General features: G+C 36.0%; 3 protein-coding genes across 4 annotated transcripts; all 3 read left to right on the top strand.

Moving 5' to 3' along the window:
- Positions 1-1,329: 1,329 nt before the first annotated feature.
- kifbp (kinesin family binding protein) lies at positions 1,330-11,830 on the top strand. Its single transcript, XM_067386190.1, has 7 exons — positions 1,330-1,962; positions 2,076-2,174; positions 6,363-6,442; positions 6,523-6,706; positions 7,812-7,905; positions 10,416-10,528; positions 10,626-11,830. Exons 1-7 carry the CDS (start codon positions 1,525-1,527, stop codon positions 11,502-11,504), a joined length of 1,887 nt encoding a protein of 628 aa, XP_067242291.1. The 5' UTR covers positions 1,330-1,524; the 3' UTR covers positions 11,505-11,830.
- A 2,586-nt stretch (positions 11,831-14,416) lies between these two features.
- srgn (serglycin) lies at positions 14,417-18,628 on the top strand. The gene is made up of 3 exons (XM_067385240.1): positions 14,417-14,573; positions 16,011-16,149; positions 17,958-18,628. The coding sequence occupies exons 1-3, from the start codon at positions 14,498-14,500 to the stop codon at positions 18,190-18,192; spliced, it is 450 nt and encodes a 149-aa protein (XP_067241341.1). The 5' UTR covers positions 14,417-14,497; the 3' UTR covers positions 18,193-18,628.
- A 1,772-nt stretch (positions 18,629-20,400) lies between these two features.
- On the top strand, positions 20,401-27,015 carry vps26a (VPS26, retromer complex component A). 2 transcript variants are annotated; one of them, XM_067385239.1, is made up of 9 exons: positions 20,401-20,520; positions 21,551-21,700; positions 21,791-21,866; positions 22,181-22,337; positions 22,515-22,679; positions 22,819-22,925; positions 23,112-23,180; positions 25,353-25,495; positions 25,673-27,015. In XM_067385239.1, the coding sequence occupies exons 1-9, from the start codon at positions 20,518-20,520 to the stop codon at positions 25,784-25,786; spliced, it is 984 nt and encodes a 327-aa protein (XP_067241340.1). In that variant the 5' UTR covers positions 20,401-20,517; the 3' UTR covers positions 25,787-27,015. The 2 variants fall into 2 exon arrangements, with proteins under 2 accessions (XP_067241340.1, XP_067241338.1); XM_067385237.1 differs by lacking the exon at positions 20,401-20,520 and adding an exon at positions 20,534-20,661.
- The last annotated feature ends 628 nt before the right edge of the window (positions 27,016-27,643 follow it).

The raw sequence follows: 27,643 nt of genomic DNA, 5'->3' as shown, positions 1-27,643 counted from the left end.
TTGGATTCTGTGCCTCTCCAGTCTTCCTTCAGACACTGGGACCATGATTTCAACATGAAATGCAAAATGTACTTTTATCTGAACAGAGGACTTTCGACCACTGTTCACTGTCCAGTTCTTTTTCTCCTTAGCCCTGGTAAGATGCTTCTGATGTTGTTTCTGTTTCAGAAGTGGCTTGGTAGTCCTTTTCCTGAAGATGTCTGAATGTGGTGACTCTTGATGCTCTGACTCCGGCTTCATTTGACTCATTGTGAAGCTCTCCCAAGTGTCTGAATCGGCTTTACTTGACTGTATTCTTAAGCTTGTGGTCATCCCTGTTGCTTGTGCACCTTTGCCTACCCAATTTCTTCCTTCTAGTCAACTTTGCATTTAATATGCTTTGATATATCACTCTGTAAACAGCCACCACATTCAGTAATGAACATCTGTGACTTATCTTTGTGGAGGGTGTCAATGATTGTCTCCTGGATCATTGCCAAGTCAACATTCTTCCCCATTAGTGTGGTTTCAAAGAACAAGAGATACCCAATATTTATATTGTAGGGGATGGTCATTTAATGAAACTCAAATGTAAATATTCTAATATTTTGAGATACTGGATTTTGGACTTTCATTAGCTGTACGCTCTAATCAACAAATTAAAAAAAAAATAAACTTTTGATATGTTTTACTTTACATGTAGGGAATCTAGTATAAATGAGAGTTTCATTTTTTTAAATAATTTACAATGAAAAAATGAACTTTTTCACGATATTCTAATTATATGACCAGCACCTGTATGTGTATTTTGCAAAATGTTTGCAGCTTTTTATCACTCAAGTTAGAAGCAAAACAATTAAATTGCCATCTGTTAGCTACTAATCAAATATCAAATGCGTAAACAAAGCTCTGTAAAATCAGTACTTGCAGTGTGTCCCACCAGTTAACCAAAAGTTCTACACACACTTGAGGTCTTCATGCACACTTAAATAGTTTGGCCACTAACGGAAAATGCGTCATGTTGTAAACAGGTCAGTGGTCAAGAGCAAAGACCACAAGTATGGGTGTTGGGATAGGCCCTATGAATAAACAATTCACCTGTCATATCCGCCAACTCAGAGGAAGTACAAGAAGCCTGCTTGACTGTGACATACACTGACCTATAGATAGCGCCACAGTATCTGGAAGGGAGAGAGCGATAGTGAACCCAGGAATGCACATCAAGAATCAATGACAAGAATAAAATAGAGTGGTGCAGGGATGATGTATTTTTGTAGGACATAACCCAGAAACGAATTAGCATTTTAGCACTTCCGGTTCCACAGAATACATCATTAACACCTTCTTGTGATTTTTTTACATTGTCTTGTAAAATGCAGTTGCTAACAAGTGGATAAATGAGACTACAGAGGTTGTTGTTGGGTCATTAAACGTCATGAGCCGAAGAGGTAAACTCATCTACTCACTAGTCCACTTTCGCAGCCTCGTAATCACGCTTCATCACTGACCTCTGCTGGTGAACACTTGTCATTGCTCGGGGAAAACATGGCTGCCAACCAGAGCTCTGAGTGGAAGGTGGTGTGCGAGAAATTTCGCCTGGCCCAGGAACTCTCCGAAATAGAGTCGAGAAAAGACCCTGAGAATAACCCTTTCCGATCGAAATACAAAGCTAGAGATCTGTTGAAGGAAATCCTCTGTTCTTTGAAAAAAATCGAGGAGGTGGGCGAGGCTGACAATGAAGCGGATGAGTCCAGGCAGATGGTGGATGGAGAACCGGAGAATGATTTTGGGAAAGCGTATGTTGGAGACTCTCCAGCCGGTCTGCGAGCAGCGAGGCTCGCGGTGGTGCAGTACTATCTCGGCGTGAACCACATAGAGACCGAGGAGCTCTCAGCTGGAGAGCAGCATCTGATGAACTGCATGAAACTCATTGACAAGTGCACAACAACACGGGAGAACGTCTCGCTATTCATACAGGCCCGGGTAAATATACACTGCATATCCTTCTAAAAGTTTCATATATTTGAATAAATGTGCAGTGTAGCTTACTTTTTAGCTTCTGCGCCATGGTGTATGACGTGTTGTGTTTTTGACAGAATCAGCTCGGCATTTTGTGGGCGGGAAGAGATGAGATTGAAAAAGCACAAGGGTTTCTGGAGACTGCTGAATCAATGTATTTGCTCTACATGAAAGAGGTGTGTGTGGTACGATTTTTCTCAACCAACTGTCTGCATTTTTGTTTTTAACTGTGCATTTTTGTGCATCATACGTGATTTCCGCTTGACGTCACTGTGACGTGTCATTTTAGCATTGTCCGTTAGTTTTATGTACATGCATATAAACATGAGAGTTGTGTCCAAAATGACATACATATAAACATGAATGTATGAATTTTATAAGATTATTTTTGTTATTCAATAGCAGTCTGATAGCCCCTCGATTATGAGGGCTGCGACAACATTCAACACTTCACACTTTTTTTCTTTGTCCAGTTAATTAATGCATATTTCAGGTATTTGAAATGTACTTGTGAAATGTTTTTTTGAATTTTCAGTATGAACAGGCTACTCGCACTATACAGCAAAACTGCATGGAATAGTGTACAAGAATGCAAATTGTGACTCATCTGAGTTGTGTCCCAAATGACGCACTAGACGCTATGCCAGGGCTGGGCCCTTGAAATCCAATTTCCTGCAAAGTTTAGCCCCAACCTTTATCAAACTCACATGCTTGTAGCTTTTAGTAATCCTTTAAGGTGCCATAGAATTTGAATTTATCTTGGCATAGTTGAATAACAAGAGTTCAGTACATGGAAATGACATACAGTGAGTCTCAAACACCATTGTTTCCTGCGTCTTGTGTAAATCTCATTTGTTTAAAAGACCTTCGAAGAACAGGCGAATCTCAGCATAACACCAACTGTGACGCAACAGTCGCGATCTTTAATATGTATTACCCCAATATTTGCATATGCCAGCCCATGTTCAAAGCATTAGACAAGCCAGTATTAACATTGGAGCAGCACAGCTGAATCGTCAGACTTTATGCAGGTAAGCAAGGACAATAGCGAAAAATGGCAGATGGAGCGAGCGATAATAACTGACATGATCCATGATAACATGATATTTTTAGTGATATTTGTAAATGGTCTTTCTAAATGTTTCGTTAGCATGTTGCTAATGTACTGATAAATGTGGTTAAAGTTACCATCGTTTCTTACTGTATTCACGGAGACAAGAGTCATGTCGTTATTTTCATTTTTAAACACTTGCAATCTGTATAATTCATAAACACAACTTCGTTCTTTATAAATCTCTCCAACAGTGTGTAATGTTAGCTTTAGCCCGTTAGCCACGGAGCATAACCTCAAACTCATTCAGAATCAAATGTAAACATCCAAATAAATACCATACTTACATAATTGGGTATGCTGCATGACGATCACTTTGTAAAGATCCATTTTGATGGTTATATTAGCTGTGTGATCTTTGTTTACGCTATGTATTACAGAGTTGCGAGCTCGGGGGCGGGGAGCGCGAGGATTTAAAGGGGAAGCACGCTGAATCGGCGCATATTTAATTATGCCCCAAAATAGGCAGTTAAAAAAAATGAATAAAAATAATCTATGGAGTATTTTGAGCTGAAACTTCAGACACATTCAGGGGACACCTTAGACTTATATTACATCTTGTGAAAAAGCGTTCTAGGGCACCTTTAATACTTTTGTTGCATCCAAAAGCTTTGCCAGCTGACTTGTTGCCTCGCTGTTCTATCAGACAGTGACTTTGTAGGCAGCGTTTGTGCATGAAGGGTACCTCATGAAACTAATTTTCAGACATGCTTCTGAGGTAGCATAACGGTTTAATGATCTACAACAAAATTGAGAAAGCTTTGGTGATAACTAAGCACATATTATTAAGCAAAAAATGTATTGCTAGAAATGACATCAAAAGTGGAAAATATTGTTCAAAAACATACATTTACACCAGGGATGGGCAACTTCAACTTCAGTCCTGGAGAGCCACTGTCCTGCAGAGTTTAGCTCCAACACTGATAAAAACTCACCTGCCTATAACTTTCAAATAATCCTCAAGACATTGATTAGCTTGTTCAAGTGTGTTTGATTAGGGTTGCAGCTAAACAGGACCAAAGTTGTCCATCCCTGATTTATACACAACTGACCACCAACCACAACTTTCAGACAGCATCTTTATTTTTTAGCTTAACTGTCACAGAATGGAACGCACAGGATTGTGGGATATCAAAGGCAGTGAAGGCGATCAGTTTAAGGTATCTCATGAGACAGGAAGTGAAGCTAAGATTTTAATCAGACGTGCCTTTATACCTTCCTACATTGGAATGCATCCTCCAAAGGCAGCATTTTTAGGCTTTCGGATGCAGCTCTTGGCTAGCTTGTACAAGTGTGTTTAATTAAGGTTAGAGCAAAAATCTGCAAGAAAAGTGGATCTCGGGGACCAGAGTTGCCCAACCTTGCACTATGCACGCACTGTGTACCCTATTGTTTTTCTGGAAAAAAGTCTTCTCCTCTTTGCAAAAAAATCACTCAAGTCATTGCGTTTTTCAGATACCAAATCTTAGACTTCATTGGCTTGAGACAACAAAGCCCAGATGCCTGCAGAACATCTAACATTCTCAACCAGTGACCTCATAAACAGGTGTTTGACACATTTTCTATTCGACTCATCTTCAACTGGTCTGCCCAGTTGTTTTATAATATGACTGGTTCTTCAAATGTGCAAGTCAGCAAACCCCCTCCTCTGATTCTGGGCAAAGCAAATTGGATTTACTTCAGCTTGTTGCTCAAGTCAACAACCATGTATTAAGATGTATCATGGCCATATTCCAGAATGACAATGTCAAGATTCATCAGGCTCAATTTGTGAAAGAATTGTTGGGAGGGAGCATGAAGAATGATTTTCACACATGAATTGGCACTGACCTTAGTGTAAGTTTTTGGGATGTGCTGAAGGAGACTTTACAGAGTGCTCACCTCTTGCATTGTCAATACAAGATCTTGACCAAAAAATGAAGCACCTCTTGATGGAAATAAATGTTAGTTAATTATAATGAAGTTATTTCCATCAAGAGGTGCATCAATTTTTGGTAATTATATTTGTCTTGTTTTTTTTATTAATTTTTGTCTGTCTCTTAGTCTTTGCCCTACACACCAATCTGTTACCCGAAGGTGTGCAAGGTTAATTGTTCAGTTATGATTAAATAAACATTTCCTTCACAGTGTGTATACTACAGTCTCTGGTAACAAGGCGTCCTGGACACCAATATTTTTACAATTCATAAAAGATTAATCACTGTCTGGCCATCTGGGATTTTGGTATGGAGATAAAGGTTAGGATCGAGTTTTACAGCACACTGTGAGTGCATATTAGCACGCTGATGCTGGTGATGCATGACGTTAGACTTAACGAGTGGGTTTTCAGTGTGAACACTCTACTCATACCTATGACTCATACTGTTTATTTATTCCAAAAATGGCATAGAATAGTGCCGAAGTCTGCGAAGTGAGATGCTCCTACTGATTTCTTTATAAAAAAAAAACACCATTTATCAACATTAAAGTCGGCATGAACAGAAGTTGCAATAGTTTTTTTCTCCTATTATATAGATTCATATATCTTAGTGAAATGGCTTCTCGAACGAGCAAAAAAACATATAGAACGGGACTTGATTTTGTCAATTAGGATATGATTGGATTATTGTTGTTTGATATCTCATGTAAAGTGACAGGTTGTCCCACCCTTAAACTGAAAAAAAACATGTCATCAGAAAAGAGATGTTATTGCAAGCGGGAGGGGAATTTTTTTTTATTAAAGATTACAAAGGCACATGAGTTACAAAAAACAATGCACATAATAATAAATATGTGCATGCCATATAAATAATTTTTAATAAATACTATTCCATAAATTCATTTATTGATTTCATGGTGACTTTAATAGTCATATTAATATATTTCATATTTTGGAGGTTTCCATGTATACAAATTATGAATTATTTCTACTGTGTGTGGTTCACTCAAGCAGTAGCATTATCGTAGCTTTATGGCTAACTAAACTTTTCTCAAGTAGCCACTTGATCTCTTTTAGCCTCATTGTGTATTATATTTTACAATTTTTTTTTATGGCTCTCTGGAATACTTAATTCTGATTGGTCATTTGCTGTATTCAAGAGTCATTAATTTATCAGTAAGGGCTGTTGACTATGACAACACTGTATAATTGACCACTTATCTGGTAAACTTGTTTTCTACATAGTTGCATGTTGTCTCTCTGCAGTCTCTACAAACTACTAATAAATACATGTTGATGTTTTGTGCTGACATTTGTTCCCCTTATGCATATTAGGATGGTCAGCCACCACTGGATCTTGAAGACTTTTTTGTGCCAGAGGGAGAAGAATTCTCTCAACAAGAGAAGATAAGAAGGTAATATCCCTCCCCCATTCTGCTTTATAAAATATTATTATGGTTCCAGAAATGTTTTTTATCCTGTTATATGCCAACAGGTTTGAAATGGCTTATACGCACACACTTTATTACTTGGCTCAAGTCTACAAGAATCTGCAGCAGTATGAGAGAGCTGGACAGTACTGTCACAGTACACTACAGAGGCAGCTGGAGTACAAGCAGTTTGTGCCACTCGAGTGGGCTATTAATGCAGCCACACTGTCACAATACTACATCACCAAGGTACAAGTAATTGACAAGTACACGATACAGTGTGTCAGAGGATATTTTTTCTTTGTGTGTTAATCTTTCAACCTAAAAGGGTTAGTTCACCCAAAAATGAAAATTGTCCCTTGATTTACTCACCCTCAAGCTATCCTAGGTGTATATGACTATCTTCTTTCAGACAAACACAATCAAAATTATATTAAAAATATCCTGGCTCTTCCAAGCTTTATAATGATAGTGATTGACACTTGAGATTTTGAAGACCAAAAAAAGGGCATCATAAAAGTATTCCACACGGCTCCAGGGGGTTAATAAAGTCCTGCTGAAATGAATTGATGGGTTTTGTAAGAAAAATATCCATATTTAAAAATAAACTATAATAACTGGCTTCCGGGCAACGGTCGTATGCGAGTCTAGTTTCGGCGGAAGAGTGACCTCTGACCCGACGCATGACGTATTGACAAACAAGGAAGCTCAGAGGATAGAGCAAAATAAATCACCAGTCACGAATTAGAAGTCTAAAATGAGAATTTTCAATGAAAAATGTCAGAGGATATAAGAAAATGATGAGCTTGAGTTTGTTGCCCAGCCTTATTCATTTGAACCACAAGGGGCGTATATTCTTACCTATGCTTACGCTACTCCTACATCCTACATTAGGTCAGAGGTCACTCTTCCCCCAGAATTCGACTTGCATACGGCTGTTGCTGAAAGGCAGTTATTATAGTTTATAAAGTTTTAAATATGGATATTTTTCTTACTAAAACCCATCGCTTCACTTCAGCAGGACTTTATTAACCCCCTGGAGCTTTGTGGATTACTTTTATGATGGATGGATGCGCTTTTTTTGGGCTTCGAGCACAATTCACTACCATTTATAAAGATTGGAAGAGCCAGAATATTTTTTTAATACAACTCCGATTCTGTTCGTCTGAAAGAAGATAAAAAGAAGTCATATAGTACACGTAGGTTGGCTTGAGGGTGAGAAAATCATGGGATAATTTTCATTTTTGGGTGAACCATCCCTTAATCCCTTTAATGTGCATGTATTATGTTGACACTGTGATCAAGGCCCGAGGAATTCACTGTACTGTATGTCTGTCCTGTCACTGTATCACAGACACGGTACATGGAGGCTCGTCACTGTTTGGCTGCGGCTAGTGTCATTGCTAACCTTGCTGGAGAAATCCCCTCAGAGGCAGCTGCCAAAGAAAGTGGGTTTCTGTATGGTGTTTGACTGTTCAATCTTGTATATTGTTTGAAATTGTGTATTTCCCTGCATTCCCATTGCTTTGCTGAATGCAATTTTGTGGTTGATTAATGAAAAAAGAAAAAAAAAACTCCCTAATTTTAGGCAGTTCACAGGTGGCTTTTTTTTTGTTTCACTGTATTTTGTATTTAGTTTCACTCGTAATACAACTGAAACTATGGTATTTAACACAATCTGTCTGTTATTGTAACACTCATGCCTGTCGGTTGATGTTTACATTGCTTCAGATCCTGAGGTTGTACAAACCTACACGCTGATATTTAGCAAGAGAGTCTTTGACCAACTATACTCTAACTTATAGAGATAGCACTTTGGCCAGAGACAACATGGAATTAAAAAGGTTATATCTACTAAACCTCTTTGAAAGTTGAAGATAAAAAGTGTTAAAATGTTGCATTTGAAGCATGAGACTAATGGTGTTTACAAACACTGAGCCAATGTATTATGTAACCTACCAGTTTGGAGTCCGTACAGTTTTTTTAAAAAGAAATTAATAGTTTTTTTTTCAGTAAATATGCATTAAATTGATCAAACGTGACAGTAAAGACATTTATAATGTTACAAAATATTCCTATTTCACAAGTTCTGTTCTTTTGAACATTGTTCATCAGACAATTCTGGAAAAAAGTTTCACTGTGTCCTCAAAACTGTTAAGCAGCACAACTATTTTCAACACTGATAATAATGAGAAATGTTTCTTGAGCAGAAAATCAGCATATTAGTAGGGCTGCAACGATTAATCGCGATTAATCGTTTGCAAAATAAAAGTCTGTGTTTACGTAATATATATATGTGTGTTCTGTGTATAATAATTATTTATATATAAATACACACACATTCATGTATATATTTAAGAAAAATGTTATATTTATATATAAAATATTTGTGTTTATATGTAATATAAAATATATATAAATATATATATTTATAATACATGCATATATTTCTAAACTTTATACCTATATGTGTGTGTATTTATATATACATAATTATTATACACAGAACACATACATATATATTACGTAAACACAGACTTTTATTTTGCAAACGATTAATCGCGATTAATCGTTGCAGCCCTACATATTAGAATGATTTCTGAATGATCATGTGACACTGAAGCCTGGTATAATGGCTGCTGAAAATTCAGCTTTGCCACCACAGGAATAAATTACATTTTAAAATATATTGAAAAGTAATTTTAAGGTTTAAGGTTGAGCAGCAAGCTCATTGGTTCCCGCTGTATCAGTAGCCAATCAGCTGTGCCCTATAGAGAATGAAGTGACTTCAAGAAGATTGAGTTAAGAACCTACGGTATCAGCCTGCACCATCTAGAGTTTCATGACAGAACTTTGTATTTATTTAAAATGTATACATGTAGGTAGGGTTGCCAACTTCAGGAAAGGGAAATAAGGGACAATTGTGGTTCTTTATAGGAAAATAAGTGACAGAATAAGGCAACACACTCAAAATATTTGTACTGTACCACTTCAGTATCTGCAGTTAAGTATGTGTATAAAAGATGTAAAGGTTCTCAACCAAATTTCAGGAACTTTCCCAACTTTCAGGAATTTTTGATTGTATTAATATTTTTATGAAGAAAGACAAACATAAACGAAGAATGTCAAAATATTAACCTTTTCACACATTAGTTTAAAATATTATAGTTGACCCCCAGCATGAGTTTTTTTTAAGGTCCCGTTTACACTAGTGCATTTTTGTTTTAAAATGGATAAGTTTTGCTACAGTTACGCCTGGTGTTTACACTACGCTGGCGCTTTCGAACCTTAAAAATGGAGACTTTCAAACACGCTGCAGCTACCTACATGCGCAAGAGGCAACTGTTTACACTTGTGCACGCATGAACGGTCATGTGACATGCATTTTAATCGTTTAGTGTAGACGAGGATCGTTTTAAAACAAAAACACACTAGTGTAAATGAGGCCTAAGGCGACGTTTCACCTTATTATTTCCATGGCGACGCATCATATTTGTCATGTGACACCGCAGCCACAATAGTGTCAGTATCGCTTTTATTACGTTTTTACTTTCATTCAAAATATTCACAAACTTGTTAGCTATGTCATCAACTACCTGATATTCCATTTCTCAAATACTTGTACGTAAAATGTGTTTTGTCGTTTAAAAGCCTTTATAATGATCATGTTAGCTGATCTATAATGCGCGATGGGTGCCGCCATGTTTGCACCGCACTTCAGAGAATCGTATCTGGCGGATTTACAACACGACAATTCCTCCACTTCTCCTGAAATACATAAAAGTAAGTGGCCATTAGATCAGCATACCTGTCAAAAAATGGGACACGTATGGGACTAATCATTTAGGCCCAATATAAGCAACGTCCCGGCTAATATGGGACAGTTGGCAACCCTACATGTATGTCTAAATTAAAGTATATGATGAAATACAATAAATTATTATTGATCTTCCTAAAGGTGAGGCTGAATGTGAAAAACGTGAAGAGCTGCTGCAGAAGCGAGCCGAAATTGCCAGATGCTGGATCAAATATTGCCTTAATCTTCTGCAAGATGCGAAAAAACTTCTTGAGGTAGCCATCCTTTTTTCTTTTACGTTTTAAAGAGTTTATGTACACACATTTACAGTTATTATTTTTACTTATATGAGCAATTTCTATTGCCGCAAAGGATAATGTTGGAGAACTGGACTTAGATCGGCAGGACGAACTGAAGAGGGCACGTCGGAATGAAGAGGAGGAAAAAGAAAAGGGAAGAAAGAGCGCCATCCTTTTTGGTTCAAGCGATACTTTCGACTCTATTTGCAGCCTGGAAGAGAAAGTAAGCAGCATGCTTCCACTGGACTTTGAAGAAGCCCGTGGCATCTTCCTGGTGGGTCAAGGCTACGTAGCCCAGGCCAAAGAATATTTCGCAATGGATGGTCACGTGACAGATCACATTGAGATCTTGCAGGACCATAGCGCTCTCTTCAAGGTCCTGGCCTTCTTCGAACAGGATCTGGAACGGCGCTGTAAGATGCACAAACGTCGCGTCGACTTGCTGGAGCCAATCTGCAAGGATTTGAATGCTCAGTACTACTTGTTAATCTGCCGGCAACTACAGTTTGAACTTGCAGAAACCTATTATGAGATGATGGACCTGAAGTTGGCTGTGGCCGACAAGCAGGATCAGCCAGACGTGCACACTATAAAAAAGTTTAACCACTTGTGTTCCTCCTCTACGAAGTATTATCAGATGTTCCTTGACTCTATCCGCTCACCAGAGGGCAAGTTTCCTGAAAAGCTCGAGGATGACCTGCTGAGGCCGGCGTTGGTGGCCAAATTCCGTGTCGCCAGATTACAGTCCAAGCTTATTTCCAGTAACCTGGCTTCTCAACTGGAGAATCTCAGCCTCTCGCTGGAGTCGTACAACTTCTTAGTGAAATACTGCGAGGAGAATCCAGAAGCCAAGAACGCAGTTGAAACCGAGCTAGAGCTGAGTGTGGAGATGGCCTCCTTGCTTCCTCTGAAGATCAATAGAATTAGATCCAAAATGGCCTCCTCCAACTAACACGCTGTTGAAAACACTGTATTGTGGCCCCTCACATAAATATGAACAACTGACTACTACACACTACCCCTTGTTTCATGCCACACCTAAATGTATCTAATGAGCCTTCACAGGACCACCTTGTAAGAAACTCATTCAGCTTTTGAAACATTGATGTGAACTGATGTAACTGCATGATTTACAGTCATTAATTTATTTTCAAAGGACAATGTACAATTTTATTTTATGCCATGTGATGTTAAATTTCAAATATTATGATTGGTATGTTTAAAAAGACCAATACGAAAAATATAACTGTACTAATATTAAAGCATTTTATGCCAATAAAAAAGCTAAAAAACATAATTGCCATTCTTCAGTTTGTCTTATTCAGTCAAAATCTTATTCACAGTATATTGATTTATATCCATTTACACAAACACACACAAACTGGCTCAATTTAGTAGCAGCCAACATTGTGCAATTATAATCCGGTTGAATGCAAAGAGGAAAGTACCAGAAAGTTCAGTACCATATTAATAACGTTTAATTGAGTTTGTGCAGCGGAAATGGGATGGTGAAATTTTTTGCAGTCAAGCTTGATTTACATCTAACTTCTTTTCAATCAAGGATGTGGTTCTTGTTTGGTGATAATCATACTGTAGAGAGATGAAATCACAATTTAGAAGAGCGTTCATAATATATGCTGTTTTAATTTGTGCAATTAACGGTTGTTTTCAACTGACAGTTTAACTAATAGAATATGTAACGAACGGTTGACCCGCAAAGTATAACCCAAGCGTATTGCATTTCCTTCTCTAAATATTTCAGTAATACCATTCTGGTGCTTCTCTTTCTTTGTATCCCATCTATTGTGTAATAATAACAAATAACCAATACCAAATAAATACCCAGATAGTTGTTGTACATCTATAACCGACTATGCAGTTACTCTGATAATACAATTTGATATCAACAATTAAAGCCTGGCTTATCTAAGTCTTTGTCATTTTCAGTTTTATAAATTGTATATCCATTGTTTTTGTGTCTATAATAATCATTTCAGTTAGTGTGTTTAATTAAAATAAAGGTTTGAGTTAAGTTAAATCAAAGAAACCTTGCCTGCTTGCTATATGACAAGAAATACTTGTATTTCTTCATAGTTTCATCTCTGAGTAACCATAAAGAAGAGAAAATGCAGAGGGTGCAAGTTTTTCCCAAAGGAAATAGAATGTAACCATCATCATTACATGTTTTATTCAAGTCTCTGCATGGAGCAAATATTACACAATCCAAGAAAGCTCTACCAAGCCAAAATTACACGCTCTTTTGTTCTAGAGATCATCTGCATCTTATCATTATATTTGAAATATGAGTAAATGACCTATGACTGTGTTTGAGACACTCTCTCGGTCATCTTCGGTCTGAGAGACAAACAAACTTCAGACTCTGAGCTTAGCCATGTGTTAAGTATATAGTTTGACTGACACCAAACTTAATGAACATTCCATCTCAGTGACGTTTAAACTGTGAAGGTTGTTATGAAACACCTTCATCAACCATTGCTTCTTTGAAGTTTTACCTGTGACTCCTTTATTGCCTGAATCCGATGTCATGTTATTTCCATATATTAGATGGAACACTGAATGAATTAGTCATCAAGCCCTAAATTACTTTTTTAATCAGCGTTCTTAAAATAATCATACTTAAAAAATAAAGGTTATCCGTCTGACTGCTACAGAATGGCCAAATTAGCCATGTTAAGAGAAATCTAACCAACTCCCCAGACAGTACTTTGAATATTCTTAGTAATACAAGACAGAATTTCCCACACTTTCCTTTTGCTTATGCATGTAATGGAAAACTCCTCTCTGTCTTGCCATATTGTGTGATAATAAAAGGAGAAACCTTTGTCATTTCCTGTGTGAGCAAAACCACTTCCTGCAAACTATGACAGCTTTGTATCAACTCTGTTGACACATTCAGGCTGTGCACAACACTACTCCTCTATAGTGTTTTTTAACTGTTTCACGTAGCTTAAATATTATTTTCCGATGTTCATGGTAACATTACATATCCATCCCACTTAATTAAAAAAATAACAAAATAATTTTTTGTTAGATAGCAGTTCTTCATGGTTCATTTATCACCATGTGGATAGCAATACACATTATGAGTAAAAACACATTACAAAACATGTCTGCACGCACAGTCACTTTACTTTTTTTAATGCTGTCATTGTGTGTTATTAGTATTGTATAATTTAACATTCATGATATTTTAAATAATCTCATGGGAATGACTTCACCGACCCATTCCCATAGAAAGGTTAGTTCTTAGTTGGAAATAAGCCATCAGCTTACAGGGTGATTTTGCAGAATTTAACCTTCATTAATCACAGTCTGTGAGTTAATATTGCTCAACATCTCAGATATGTCACAATGCGACATACGAAACAAAGAGTAACAAAAGTGTGACAGTACCACACTGTTTAATTAATAGCAGTTTTAAATTAAATTGTTAAATCCTGAATTGTATTTTTTCTCACTTCAGCTGATGTCCCACTTTTGCTGAACACAGATATAGGACCTCAAATGTTTGGCAACTGTCATAGGAACATGCCCTGATATCACTTGGACTTGGACAAACTTTAAAAAATGAATTGTAATTGTCAAGTTGGCTAGCCTGCTCTAAAATAGTTTTTCTGGCTGTAAATCAAAAACAGAGAGTTTATAGTTCTCTCATTGGAACTGGCTTTCATATTTTTGTTTAGTTTTAATCTGACTTGTTTTGCCATTCCTATTGTGTATATTTAAAACGACGGTTTAATTCGGTTTGTGTATTAGTAATAGTTAAGATTAGGAAAGGTTGCCAAACCGAGTTGCTGTGGGCTGATTTCAGGAAATAATGACGTACACAGGGGCAGGGTCTTTTACATAGACTACTATTGAACTGCGAGAAGTTTTCGTCTGAAGTTCATTTGAAGACATTTTCTTTCGCATCTTCTGCTTTACATGAATAGGATGGGATTTTACCACATAATAACTTTGGCACTCGCAATAATATGCCTTTTTGGGCAGAGTGGACTAGGTAAGTTTATTATTTAAGCATTCTAAAATCAGATTTTGAAGTAGATGATATACTGAGTTTTAAAAACTGCGTATCTTCATAACAAGTTCACAAGATATTGTTATAAACAATAATAGGCTAATAAACAAATAGCCTACTAACTTGTTGACTGTCAAATCATCCGTCGTTGTAGCCTACTGAAAAATATCTAAAGGCTACATCCAGCTCTTACACAATTAAGCTGCTAATGGTATTTTACGTTCCGCTGTTTCTGCGTACCGTTAGGTCTTTTACATTAGGAAATGTGCCAATTGAAAAAAAAAGACTTGTTTAATTTAATTTAATTCACTTTGAGTATAAACAGTTTTCATGCTAATATTGACTTTGCTCATACTGCCGTTAAAATGCCTAAAGTTAGTAGCCTAATAAAATCTTTTAAATAAGTAGACCTATAGAAATGAATTTACTTATTCTTCGATCCCGTTAACGATTCTGGTTGCTTAACGGTTCTATCAGTGAACCTTTTAGTAAGAAATATTTGGAAAAAAAACAATCTTTTTGCATATACTGCCATCAACAGCCTGTTGCCAATGAAAACCAATGAAACCCATTTCAGATTTCAACAGAACAGACACTGGTCGCGATGTGGTTTTGATTCACTAAAAAGAACCGGCTCATTAGAATCTCTCGTTCGGATAGTGGGCTACATTAAACGCGCAGGTTGGTTGATTCACTAAAAAGAACCGGCTCATTTGAATCACTCGTTCGGATAGTGGGCTACATTAAACGCGCAGGTTGGTTGATTCACTAAAAAGAACCGGCTCATTGGAATCACTCGTTCGGATAGTGGGCTACATTAAACGCGCAGGTTGGTTGATTCACTAAAAAGAACCGGCTCATTAGAATCACTCGTTCGGATAGTGGGCTACATTAAACGCGCAGGTTGGTTGATTCACTAAAAAGAACCGGCTCATTAGAATCACTCGTTCGGATAGTGGGCTACATTAAACGCGCAGATTGGTTGATTCACTAAAAAGAACAACGCCGCTGGATAAGAAATTGTTTTTATAGAGAAATGGTGCCATATTATGCGATATTCTTCTGTGGAATTCATTATACAATATATATATATATATATATATATATATATATATATATATATATATATATATATATATATATACATACATATATATATATATATATATATATATATATATATATATATATATATATATATATAAACATAATAAATAAATAGCCTTCATGATAATAATAATAATAAAATACGTAAGATAATACATAAAAACAAAATACTTAAAACACAACATCTATTTAATGATTAAATACAATTTGTGCTCACAAATTGATGACAAAATTTATAATAAAATATTTTAATAATCTGGTTAAAATATATGAATAATCTGGTGTTAATTTCTGTATTATCTCTGAACACAGGAGCCCCTCCCAAAGGCAGGTATATGTATGTGAAATGCAAGCCGGATAATAAGAACGCAAACTGTGCCACACATAAGGGGCCTTTGGTGCCCCTTTCAGGGCAAAGCGCTCGCCTTCCACCTTCTGCTGCAAGAAACATGTAAGTTTCCTGTTTATTTACTTCTGTTTCGTTACTTCTTTGCCTTTATTTGTTTATGTCTAGATTCATGAAAACTAAAAAGAGTCAGTTTAGGAAAAGTATTGTATTGTAACAGGATGCATAACACTACTAAAAACTGTAGAAACTTCCTGCGTCCCAATGTGCATATATCCACCCTATCCGCCCTAAATAGTATGGAATATTACCAATGTCATCATACTATTTAGAATGGATAGTATGCGCAATTGATTACGTTTAGTTTGTTGTGTTTTCAGTAAATCATATTGCCACTCATAAATCACATTCCCTCCTGTCATATCTGAATCCCAGGATATTTTCTTGGAAACATTATGTAAAATAGCATCTCCACAACCAATAATCATGATTAAGAATGGGACCACTGGAGTCATGTTACATCTTAATCATCCATTAATCATTTCAATACTATCTGCAAGAGGAAGCTGCAGTTTTTACAGTTAGCCTTTCAGGGACCCTATAAGGATGCTGAAGTAACAACCAGCAATGTTTTAATATAAAGAATTTAAACAAAGGGATCTGTAAAACAAAGTGTTATGAGAGACATTTTTAAGTACTGACTGCTTCCTCAGATATGATGTATCATATAGAAAATGGGGATAAGAAACGAAAGAAACATTTTCACCAAAATATGCTGAAGTTCAGGGGCATTTCCAGAGTTACTCATATATTGTAAAACTTTGAATGTGAAGCTTTACCACATGATTCAAATCTCTGTTATCGTTTTCCTGGCAGTGCAAATTATTTCTGCTGAAAGTAGTTTAGACTGTGTCTTTTAACGGAAATATATATTCATAAGTGTTTAGAGATGTTTTCTGTAAGGTTTGGTCGATGTCAATGCACATTTTTAGTGCTCATTATGCCATAATGGTTGTGTGTTATATAACCGGATAAGGCACTAGATAAAGTACTCAAATGTTTTTGTGTCTTCTGATTCTGCCAATTAATATGCTAATAAGGTCTTATTGTTATCAATGTAATGTCAATGTTTTTTTTATTGAATTACTTTGATCAAATTTGTCCTTAGATTGTATCTTTTTCTACTCAGCACTTATCATGCTGAATCACTTCCTTCCACGCATCAATCATATTGACGTCACGGCAGCTGTATCTCCTTATGATTTTTCACAGAAACTGTAATCGATGAGATAACTAGAATGTTGAAAAAATACTGCATATTTTTTTTAGTAAATTAATGTTATTCACTCACTGTTGGGTTTAATTGTTATAGTTCACAATATCTTCCTTACTCATACTTAGTAGAAAAAAGAAGTCACTTTGAGACTAAAAATCAAAATACAGTCAAACCAAAAATTTATTCAATTTCATTTATTATTACAGTTTATTCACTATAGTTACTGGCGCGAGGGCGGGACAATCTATCACTCACATGAGATCAAAGCAATGGCAAACCACAACCATCCAAACAATTCCCGATCAACAAAATTAAGTCACGCTGTACGTTTTTTCTTGTTTGAGAAGAAGCCATTTCATTTGGATGTACGTCAAACGGATAAACGTTTCAGGGAGTTCAGAAACAGTGCTTTTACTGATATAGAGAATATCTCCCTTTGGAGTGGACTTGCACTTTGCAGACATTTTGTTTTTATGCTCAAACAGCAACATTACACACTAAAGAAAGCTGAAAATGTAAAAAAGCATAATAGGTCTTCTTTAAGAAACTGGCTCCTTATGTTCTCAACAAAATTACAGGAAGGGCTGAGAGGATGTTGGAGCACTCTTGAACGACTTTGTGCTTTTGTTTTCAACAGAGTCCCAGTTAGCATAGAGGAAACCACTCCTGAGACTGAGGAGCAGTCAGGAGAAGGTTCAGGTAACTCAGACATCTTCGCCCCTTTTCTCAGCACGGATCAGCAGTTGATGAGAGACGATCCAGAGCAGGAAGTCAACAAGAATGAAGAGGAAGCATCGACTTGGATGGAGTCCAGTGGAGCTGAAGTTGATTACTCAGATTATGTCCAACCTCAGAAAATAAAGTCGGTGTAAAGGGCTGCATTACTGTACATCTCATGTGCTTTTTCTGTCTCCTTTTGTACAACCTGAAACATACGGGATGCTGCTTTTTTGGTCGCAGATCTAATTAATATATATTCATAAACTGTTACATGCTCTGCAAAAATCTATAGTATTCCAGTTTGCATTGTAAGGATCTATTTTATTTGCTCTTCATCTTTGAAACTTTTATATTATTATTTTATTTCCTCTTAATGTCCAGAGTATGACATATGATCTGAATAGACTATTAAAATATATTTTTAATTAATTCGGATAGAAAATGGAAATATTACAAAATTAAATAAAATGTTTTGGTAGCAAGGAGTACATTTTGTAAACATTGAAATATCTATTTGGCATTATTTTATTTGTATAATATTTTGAACATTTCAAAAAACAACTTATATATTAAAAAACAACAACTTTACTATATGCATTTGTCTCTTATTTTGAACACCTCAAACCTGTAAAGAAAGTAATAAACTGTATTCAACAAATGCTCTAGATATGAGATGAGGTCAGCCATTCAGGCTTCCTGTTTTACCAGAAGCCTATTATCACACTTTGGTTGATCTTGTGCGTTTCCGGACTCGCATCTCATGACCTGTTTCTCAATGTCAAGTGTACAGACATACAGTTTATAATAATTCCGTATTTAGAGCAACATTAAAAAGATGGAAACAAAGAGAAAATGAAACAATGCAAAAGGTGCAATTGTGCAAATTCAAAAGCATGCCATGCGGTTAAGATGACACACACTGCCTTCAGAAACAATTTACACCCCCGCATTTGTTCCTGTTACACCTCCAGTTCAACACATTAAAATATATTTTTCTCCTTTTTGGTTCAACACTAAATAATAGTTTTTCAAGAATATTAATGTCATTTTTTTCATTAACTGCAAAAAAAAAAAAAAAAAAAAGCATTTACACCCACATTGAATATAGTTTTTTTTTTTATCAGAAATGTCGTATTGAGAATGTGTATGTGCGATTTTCAATTTGATTCATTCAAGTCTTGACTTTTAAAAGGCCATTTCAGAAAATTAATCTTCATATGGCTTCTAGCAAACTCCAGATGTGACTTAATATGAGACTTCATCAAAAAAGCGGTAGCCACTCTCTCAAAAAGAGATCAATATCTCCACAGTTTCCAATTTCAGCCAAAAAGTTCTGTAAGTGCTGGCCTTTTGTTCACCTCTGACCATGATTGAATTTGAATAGATGGCCTGATATCAGTAGGCCAAGTCTGTGTTGTGCAACGTTTCATCCGCTTTAGCATTGCAGGAAAATTCAAATCTCACTCAGTTAGGGTGAACATTTCTCTAAAATTAATTTTAAATTTTTGTATTATTACAATTCTTATATATTTCATTTAAGTTAACATAACTTATATAAAAGAAAGAAAATCATGTTTTTAAATATTACTTTGCAACATAGTCTGAGAAAATAGGTTTCTCAGAGTAGGTTTTTTTTCTGTATAGACAAATTCTTTTTTTCGTTTTTTTTTTTCCCTGTGACAAACAAACATACCTTAAACATTTGTGACGGAGCATTGCCACAAGGCTACCTCCCATTCAACAGTCTATTTATACTGAACAGTCTATTCAGTTACAATTTAAACAATGTCAAATAATTGTTTTGGCCAGCAGAAAATGTAATTAATTGTAATTCAAATAATCCCACCAGACACTTGACAAAAATAGGGTACAAATAATCCCTCAAACCCTTAAAAAATAAACCTTTTTTTTTTTTTTTCTCCATTTTATATAAAGTTTGTCATTTTTGCAACCTATTACCAGAATGTGACATGTCAAAAGATTTTTTAAAACCCTGATTTTGTTTTTTTAAAACCCTGATTTTGGTATTTTAAAACCAGTTCTAGCATTTTAATATTCTAACAATAAATATCTAAATAAATGTACAAAGTATTTTACATTAAATAATAATAATAATAATAATAATAATAATATAGGAAAAATACTCAATTTTATATTTAAAATCTACCTCTACCCATTTTACAGCTGATTCTTGTTTGAATGCATGCTAGTGTGGTTTTATTATTCGCTTACTCAACAGCTATTACACAAATAATTATAAACGTAAATTAATATAGCATGACAAAAAAATTATAAGCAAAAAACATAATTTAAAAAAAACTTTTATTTTGAAATTCAATAGTCGCGTTGTCTTAATGTTTCAGCGCTCACTCGCTGTGTGTTCCTGTCGTTCCCATTCCTTTTAGCTCAGAGGAACAGGGAAGCAACGGAAGTTGTACTGAGGAGGATTGTGTTCAAGCTAAGGCTACGGAGCTGAAATGGTGAGCGTTAAATCAGACTGCATTTAGTGGGTAAAATTCTTGAACTCAGTGCACACTTGCCTTATTCCCTCTGGATTAAAAGCCCTCAATCCTGGCAAACACGTTTGCAGTTTATCCAGCCTAAAGTAGGCCATGGAAGTCGTGAGTATTGGGTGGGGAGGCTGGTCATTATCAGTAAGCGATTAATCACTGATAAAACACAACAAATAGACTCTTGTGTCCTTACAAATTGGTTCTCATGGAGAATCTGTACGTGTTGGTCTTGTTTAAGAAACTTACACCAACGCAAATCCTGCAGGACCTTTAAAAACAGCTGTAAAGCTGAAGGTTGAATTCAAACTAGATACCGAGTTCATTTTGGTTTTCACTAAAATTAAGCCGTTTGTAAGTTTTCAGTTTCGTACACGCTGTTAAAAAGTTTCTACAACCTCCTGACTCCACATGGATATTGAGCAATGCAATTCACATGACAGTTAAATGTTTCGCACTGAGTCAGCATTCCCATGTATTGGGAGTGTTGCTTTTCTATCGATGTAATCATATTTGTATTAAAACAGATTTAAACGACAAGCCAATTTTGAATTGAAGTGTAAAATGGCTATGCATTAAGATTATGTTGTCTTCACCCAATTAAAAAAAGTGTTAGCTCCACCAGCTGTCAAATCTTTCATGTGAAAGATGATCATTTGACTGTTTCTTATCAAACTACTGCTGATGAGCAGGTTTTTTCCTTTCACATCAGACACTTCACACAAATAGGGTACAAATGCCTGAAATTGATACATTTTTTTGCAACCTGTTAGCAAAAATTGGCAAAATACAGTTTAAAATCCTGATTTGGGAATGTAAAGATGCTAGCATATTTTTTATTTATGAAAATTAAATATTCCATGAAAAAAAAAAAAAAAAAAAATTATAAATTGAGTCCCCATCCTACAATGTTTTTCCGATAATTTGTTTTACTTGGATTTCCGTCACTAACTGGATAATGGTGAATTGAAAAAATAAAATGAGATTGTCGCTCTTTCAGAGTTTCCTTGGAGGTCTTTTTGGTCCTGTGTGTGAAATTGATGTCATTCTGAACGATGCTGAAAGCAGAAAAACAGCAGAGCTGAAGACTGAGGATGGGAAATTGGAGAAGCATTATCTGTTTTATGATGGGGAATCAGTTTCAGGAAAGGTGAGTGAGTAAACATCACTTGTGTGACTGAGTAATTTCTTCACGTTTCTTATTTTGAAAGAAAATTGACGCGTGTTGTCTTCTGTCAAGGTAAATATCAATGTGAAACAAACGGGCAAAAGGCTTGAACATCAGGGAATTCGCATTGAGTTTGTTGGACAAATCGGTAAGTTAACACAACGCATTTAGTTATTCTCTTTCTCAAGGCATTCATGCAGTAAACTGGCTTCAGTATGGCTGTTCTAGTATGCTGAGAGCTTAGGAGAGCATGTGGTTGTCACATGGAAAGGGAGCTTGACTGCTCTACACATTTTCTGTGTAGGAGGCAATCTGTTATGGTGCCCTAGTTATTTTATTAATTTTTAGGTATTATTAGTGATTCTAATATCTCAAAAACACAAGATTGTTGCTTGAAATGCACACAAAAAGTTTTTTGTCCAGAAACCACATAAGAGCTTGTATTTTTTTCCCCTCATGCAGAGCTCTTCAGTGATAAAAGCAATACTCATGAGTTTGTAAACCTTGTGAAGGAGCTCGCTCTGCCTGGGGAGTTGACACAGAACCGCAGCTATGACTTTGAGTTCATGCAGGTGGAAAAGCCATACGAGTCCTATGTCGGAGCAAATGTGCGACTGAGGTTAGTGAACACTTTGTGGAAGGTTTTTTTTTGTTTGGCAGCATTATGAGTAGGTTTGGCCAAACACTGAGGTGTTAAAAATGCCAATACTTCTCTTATGACTGCTGCTTATCTTTTTAAAATTGCCCTGATATTAATTTAATCTTTATCTTCAATGTGCTTTTAATGTTTCTGCAGGTATTTCCTTAAAGTTACAATTGTGAGGAGGCTGTCTGATTTGGTAAAGGAGTATGACCTCATTGTCCATCAGCTGGCCACCTACCCTGACGTCAACAACTCTATCAAAATGGAAGTGGGCATTGAAGACTGTCTGCATATAGAGTTTGAATACAATAAGTCCAAGTAAGTGCACTTAAAACTCTGCTGATTTAATCCTAGTTTTTGAGCTGCTGAGTAATTCTAAGTATGTATGGATGGATTTAGTGGCTGAAACTTATCAGTCTAACTGATCTTGAGCTAACTGAAGTCTTCTTGCCTTCAGGTATCACCTCAAAGACGTAATTGTGGGTAAAATCTACTTCTTACTTGTACGAATTAAAATCCAACACATGGAGCTTCAGTTGATCAAGAAAGAAATGACAGGAATTGGTAAGATCTCCTTTTATGTTCGATTTTATACATGTATATGATTCATGAATTATTCTTTTGAAAGAATATAAATTATGATTCACAAAAACCAAAGTTATTAATCATTAAAGAACATTTACTGTAGTCCAGTTTCATTTGCATTTTATTTATTTATTATGAAGTGCGTCATGTGACATGCCTCTCTAGGGCCGAGCACAACTACTGAGACAGAGACTGTGGCCAAATATGAGATTATGGATGGAGCACCAGTCAAGGGTGAGCAGCTGCTTCACATCATTTTCTGTATCCATTTATGTTATGAGTGTAAATGAGTCTTTTAAAAAAGGCCTCAATCATGAAACACGCAGAACAAATATGTTAACCATTAATTTAACCATGCATAAATTGTCACATTCAGTTCATTGCAGGGTTATTATAGATAACTAAAACTATAACAATTGTTATTTTAAATAAATGTTAAATGGTATCTTAAAATATAAATTAAAAACATTTCTGCTAGTTGCCAAGGAAATATTTCTAATTTTCATTTAGTTTAAATTGATGTACTAAAATTCAGAAATTGAAATTATAAGAATAAAAACAAATTAAAAATATTAATAAAATCTAGATACTAGTTTACTTTGATTTATAAATTATATGTATAAAGGGCTACAGGCTCCTAATTTTGTTTGAGGTCGCACTGGTGCGACCACCACCTTGCCTAACTGATGAAAGCTGCCATTTCTGATGCACATAATGCATATGAGAAACATCAAAAGGCAAACGAAAGCGTAACGAAACTGCGTTACTCGTTTGAGCTGCAAAAAAACTGATCGTTTATCAGCTCGGACAATAACAAATAGCACAATGCAGGAGAAGCGTCTCGCTGCAGCCTGCGGTGGACATCCAACCCGGCCCATATCCAAGTGTGATGTCAGAAGCCAGGCCAATGCTGCCCTGCAGCCGATTCTTAAGATTTAATTGGTCATGTCAATCACAATACTGATTTGCCAACACCCAACAATAATCCCTAAACCTACCTGTCACTGTAACCAATGAAATTACCTGCAGGGCGGGATTTCTGGTTAAGTGGTTTAGTGGGGAGTCACGAGGTGATGGGCACAGGCGTGACTTCTGATGTCACTCTTGGATGTGGGCAGGATTGGAGGTCCATCGCATTCTGCAGCGAGCCCTACTTGGCAACGCAGCACAAACTCAAAACAGGCTCTCGAGCGCTGATCTCGATCATGCGATACTGTTACTGGGACAATAGATCGATTAATCCCGATTTGTGGATCAATTCTGAGATTTTCCGAATGCATCACAATTCTCTCTTGAATCAATTCTGAGGTTAGTTTTTAACAGCAGATGGCGCTCTAGGCTAGTTTTTAACCGCACACTCAAATGCTGACAAAGAAGAGGCGCAAGTACATAGTTGAATGCTTTTATGATGCGAGATTAATGTAAACGGCCCACTGCAAACACCCTTGCAATTTGATTCAACCTTTTCACACTTTATGAACTTAAATTTTTTTTTCAAGATTTCAAACAAACTTCTTTCACACTGTCATTATGGGGTAATGTTTGTCGAATTTTGAGGAAAATAATTAATTTAATCCCTTTTGGAATAAGGCTGTAACATAACATAAAATGTGAAAAAAAAAATTAAGCACTGTGAATACGTTCCAGTTTAATGTAGTAATGTTAACTGTAACCATGGTCACAGAAATGGTTGACGTTTTAAAGTGCTTCACACTTTTTCCAACACTTCAAAGCTTTAATTTTTATGTTATTTTTAATGTGATATGTAAAACTAAAAGTTAAAAGATGAAGGAAAACTAACACTTTGTGTGAAACAAACTTTCATTTTTTAAAAAAAGACATGAAATAACCACTATAACCAGTAGATGGAAGTAGAGGAGCACTTATTGGTGTATTAGCCATTCCCACTCTCTAATAAATGGAAAAAGTCATCAAGTCTCATGAAAAACAAAAACTTCTTCAAATTGTGACTGAATTACACAAAGCAACTAAAGAGTGCTCCCTTTATAATCACTGAAGCTGTCAGTCAGTGTAAAACATTTACATTTTCCCTATAAAATCATCATATTACTATAGTTTTGCATTAATAAGTGCAGTTACTAATAATATTACATGTTATTAGTAACTGCAAATCAGGTGCTGGTGCAACCATCTGTAGAACTTAGTGGCATCAGTGCCACTGCTTTCAAATGTTAGTCTGGAGCCCTGGTATAGACACTTCCATTTGTAAAGCCCAAAGTGTTTCTGAAAAAGACTGCTCACACTTAATTTGATGTGCTATAAGTATTTAGAGCAGTTGATATTGTGGGGCTGGTTGTATTGAAGATGGTATGCTGTTGATGTCGCCTTATTCATTATCCCTAAGCTGATTTTTGTTCCCCTACTGGGCTGACAATTTATTTCCAGGTGAATCCATTCCCATTCGCCTTTTCCTAGCTGGTTATGACCTTACACCCACAATGAGAGATGTAAACAAGAAGTTCTCTGTGAGGTACTTTTTAAACTTGGTGCTTGTGGATGAGGAAGATAGGAGATACTTCAAACAGCAGGTACAGTGTGTATGAAAATGCATTTGTTATAAAATGTACAGTTATAAATAATTGTTCCTTTTGATTGTCGCAATGCTTGTTATATAAATATTTTACTTTCAGTGTATCATTTGTCGTGCAAGATGAATGAATAAAATAAATAAACAGTATGACTTAAATATTTGTCCTTTTTTGTAGGAAATAGTTTTGTGGAGGAAGGCACCAGAGAAACTGCGGAAACGGAACTTCCATCAGCGCTACGAATCACCTGAGCCTCGGCCGAGTCTCTCTGCTGAGCAGCCGGAAATGTGAGTGGGGTTTGGAGAACATCCAGCCAGGGACACACATACCTCTCAGTGACCAGTCGCAGGAGAGGAGAACAACTTCACTGAACATACATGCAGATCGCTGCTCACATGGTCACCCTTCACTGCTTATGGTGATAAACTCTGCCTGAATTGGCTCTGCCCTCCCTGCTGTCCACAGCAAGCAATCTGTTAGAATACAAAGACACTTTTTAGAAAGCACTGGAAATGGTCATCAGTCATATAGCACATCTTCAAGGTTGCACGCCTCCCTAGATGAAGAAATGTTTTTAAAAGTGCACTCACTGGTATCCTCTGTTCCAAATAATAGAGCAGAAACATATAGACCTAAACACATTTTAAAGAGCTTCCTCATCTCATGCATGCTAGCTGGTGAATCTGAGTTCATAGTAACCGTTAATAAAGGCTATGGGGTCATTTAAAAAAAGGTCAGTAAATGGAATGGCACCCAGGCCACACTGTATTTGCAATCCACTTAAACATTTCTATTTAACTTATTTAGCATCTTCTCTTTTTTGTTAGTTTGTTTCTTAAATATTCCTTGAAATTAAAAAAAAAAAAAAAAGTATATGTCTATATATAAAATATTTAAAGAGGCTTTGGACTAGAAGCTTTGTAAAACCAGGGCAGTGTGTGTAATTATATTGGGCACATATATTCAACTTGTTAGCCCAGTTTTGAACACACTGGCTTGGTAGTAAAAGAGGGTCACTTGAACTTCCTTAAGAGCTTTCTGGGATGATTCATCGCTATTAACTGCTAAATATCATCTCTGCTGCAATTACGTTTCATATTGTCTAAATTGTTAGACACCCTAGAGAAATGACGGGATTGTTTTGTTGTATCTTTTGCATGTCATCCTGCTTTAAGGCTTTCTAACAAAAGGACGTTGACAATTTTTCACTGTCGCAAATGTACTTTTGCATATTTTATGCGGTTTGTGGAGTAAATGTGTTTATTTGGACTCTATTTCAAAACTCTTTGATTTCACTCTTAAAACATATTCTTTTTTTCCCTACTGCTTTGATTTTAAATTTCACACTACATTACAAATGGAAATGTCTGTGTATAAAACTATAGAGTGCCCCAATGATAACATAATGATTTGAAGAACAAATGAAATAGTTGTGCTATGGCAACTGAGTCATTTGTACCTCTTGAAAATTGTACATATCCAGCCATAGTTTGTTTATCTGCCATCATGTCAAATAAAAATGCCAGTTTATACTTAAAGGTATATTTATCTTTTTATTATTACTATTATTAAAAATGTTTTCCAAACCATGTCTTTACCGAAATACATTTTGATCATACATACAGTATATAGGTGTTTTTTTTTTTTTAGCTATCGGGACGGATTTGGCGGGAAATTGCATACATAAGCCGTTCGACTGAGCGTGTTACGTCAAATCCATTCCAATAAATTCCAATGGAAATTACTGAATCTATTTTCCCGGTTATGCTCTGCTGTAAAAACATTTCATCGACTAGATCAATGGTATTGTGTAGCGTCCATCTTGCAAAACTTAGTAAAGTTTGAATCGGTTTACAAATCGATCGGAATGATTTATGAATGAATTTGGTCACAATAACTTTGAACACCATATTTGGGACCTTTTCCCCCTTGAGAAAAGGATCACGTCATCATCACATAACATACTAAAGGACTGCAAGTGCTCAGTTTTTGCTACCATGTTGTCATCAGTTATTTTATTGCTGTTGTGAGCTGTAAGAAATAAACATTACAACGACTCCGTTTCGGTTGCACTGCGGAAGTCACAGTCCTTATTTGTAGTACGCCTACTGTAATTCCCCGTGAATTGTGCCACATTACAAAAATGAT

Source organism: Chanodichthys erythropterus, chromosome 5, assembly GCF_024489055.1.
Source record: "Chanodichthys erythropterus isolate Z2021 chromosome 5, ASM2448905v1, whole genome shotgun sequence".
NCBI classification, from domain to species: Eukaryota; Metazoa; Chordata; class Actinopteri; order Cypriniformes; family Xenocyprididae; genus Chanodichthys; species Chanodichthys erythropterus.
The sequence above is the reverse complement of the archived record's forward strand: the minus strand, read 5'-3'. Positions and strand labels throughout refer to the sequence as shown.

Coding starts and splice junctions, on each gene's coding strand:
- kifbp (XM_067386190.1), top strand. CDS start 1,525: ATGGCTGCCAACCAGAGCTCTGAGTGGAAGGTGGTGTGCGAGAAATTT. Junction 6,443..6,522: donor CAACAAGAGAAGATAAGAAG/GTAATATCCCTC, acceptor ATATGCCAACAG/GTTTGAAATGGCTTATACGC. Junction 7,906..10,415: donor AGAGGCAGCTGCCAAAGAAA/GTGGGTTTCTGT, acceptor ATCTTCCTAAAG/GTGAGGCTGAATGTGAAAAA.
- srgn (XM_067385240.1), top strand. CDS start 14,498: ATGAATAGGATGGGATTTTACCACATAATAACTTTGGCACTCGCAATA. Junction 14,574..16,010: donor TTTTGGGCAGAGTGGACTAG/GTAAGTTTATTA, acceptor CTCTGAACACAG/GAGCCCCTCCCAAAGGCAGG. Junction 16,150..17,957: donor CCTTCTGCTGCAAGAAACAT/GTAAGTTTCCTG, acceptor TGTTTTCAACAG/AGTCCCAGTTAGCATAGAGG.
- vps26a (XM_067385237.1), top strand. Junction 22,680..22,818: donor TTTGAATACAATAAGTCCAA/GTAAGTGCACTT, acceptor TCTTGCCTTCAG/GTATCACCTCAAAGACGTAA. Junction 22,926..23,111: donor GAAAGAAATGACAGGAATTG/GTAAGATCTCCT, acceptor ATGCCTCTCTAG/GGCCGAGCACAACTACTGAG.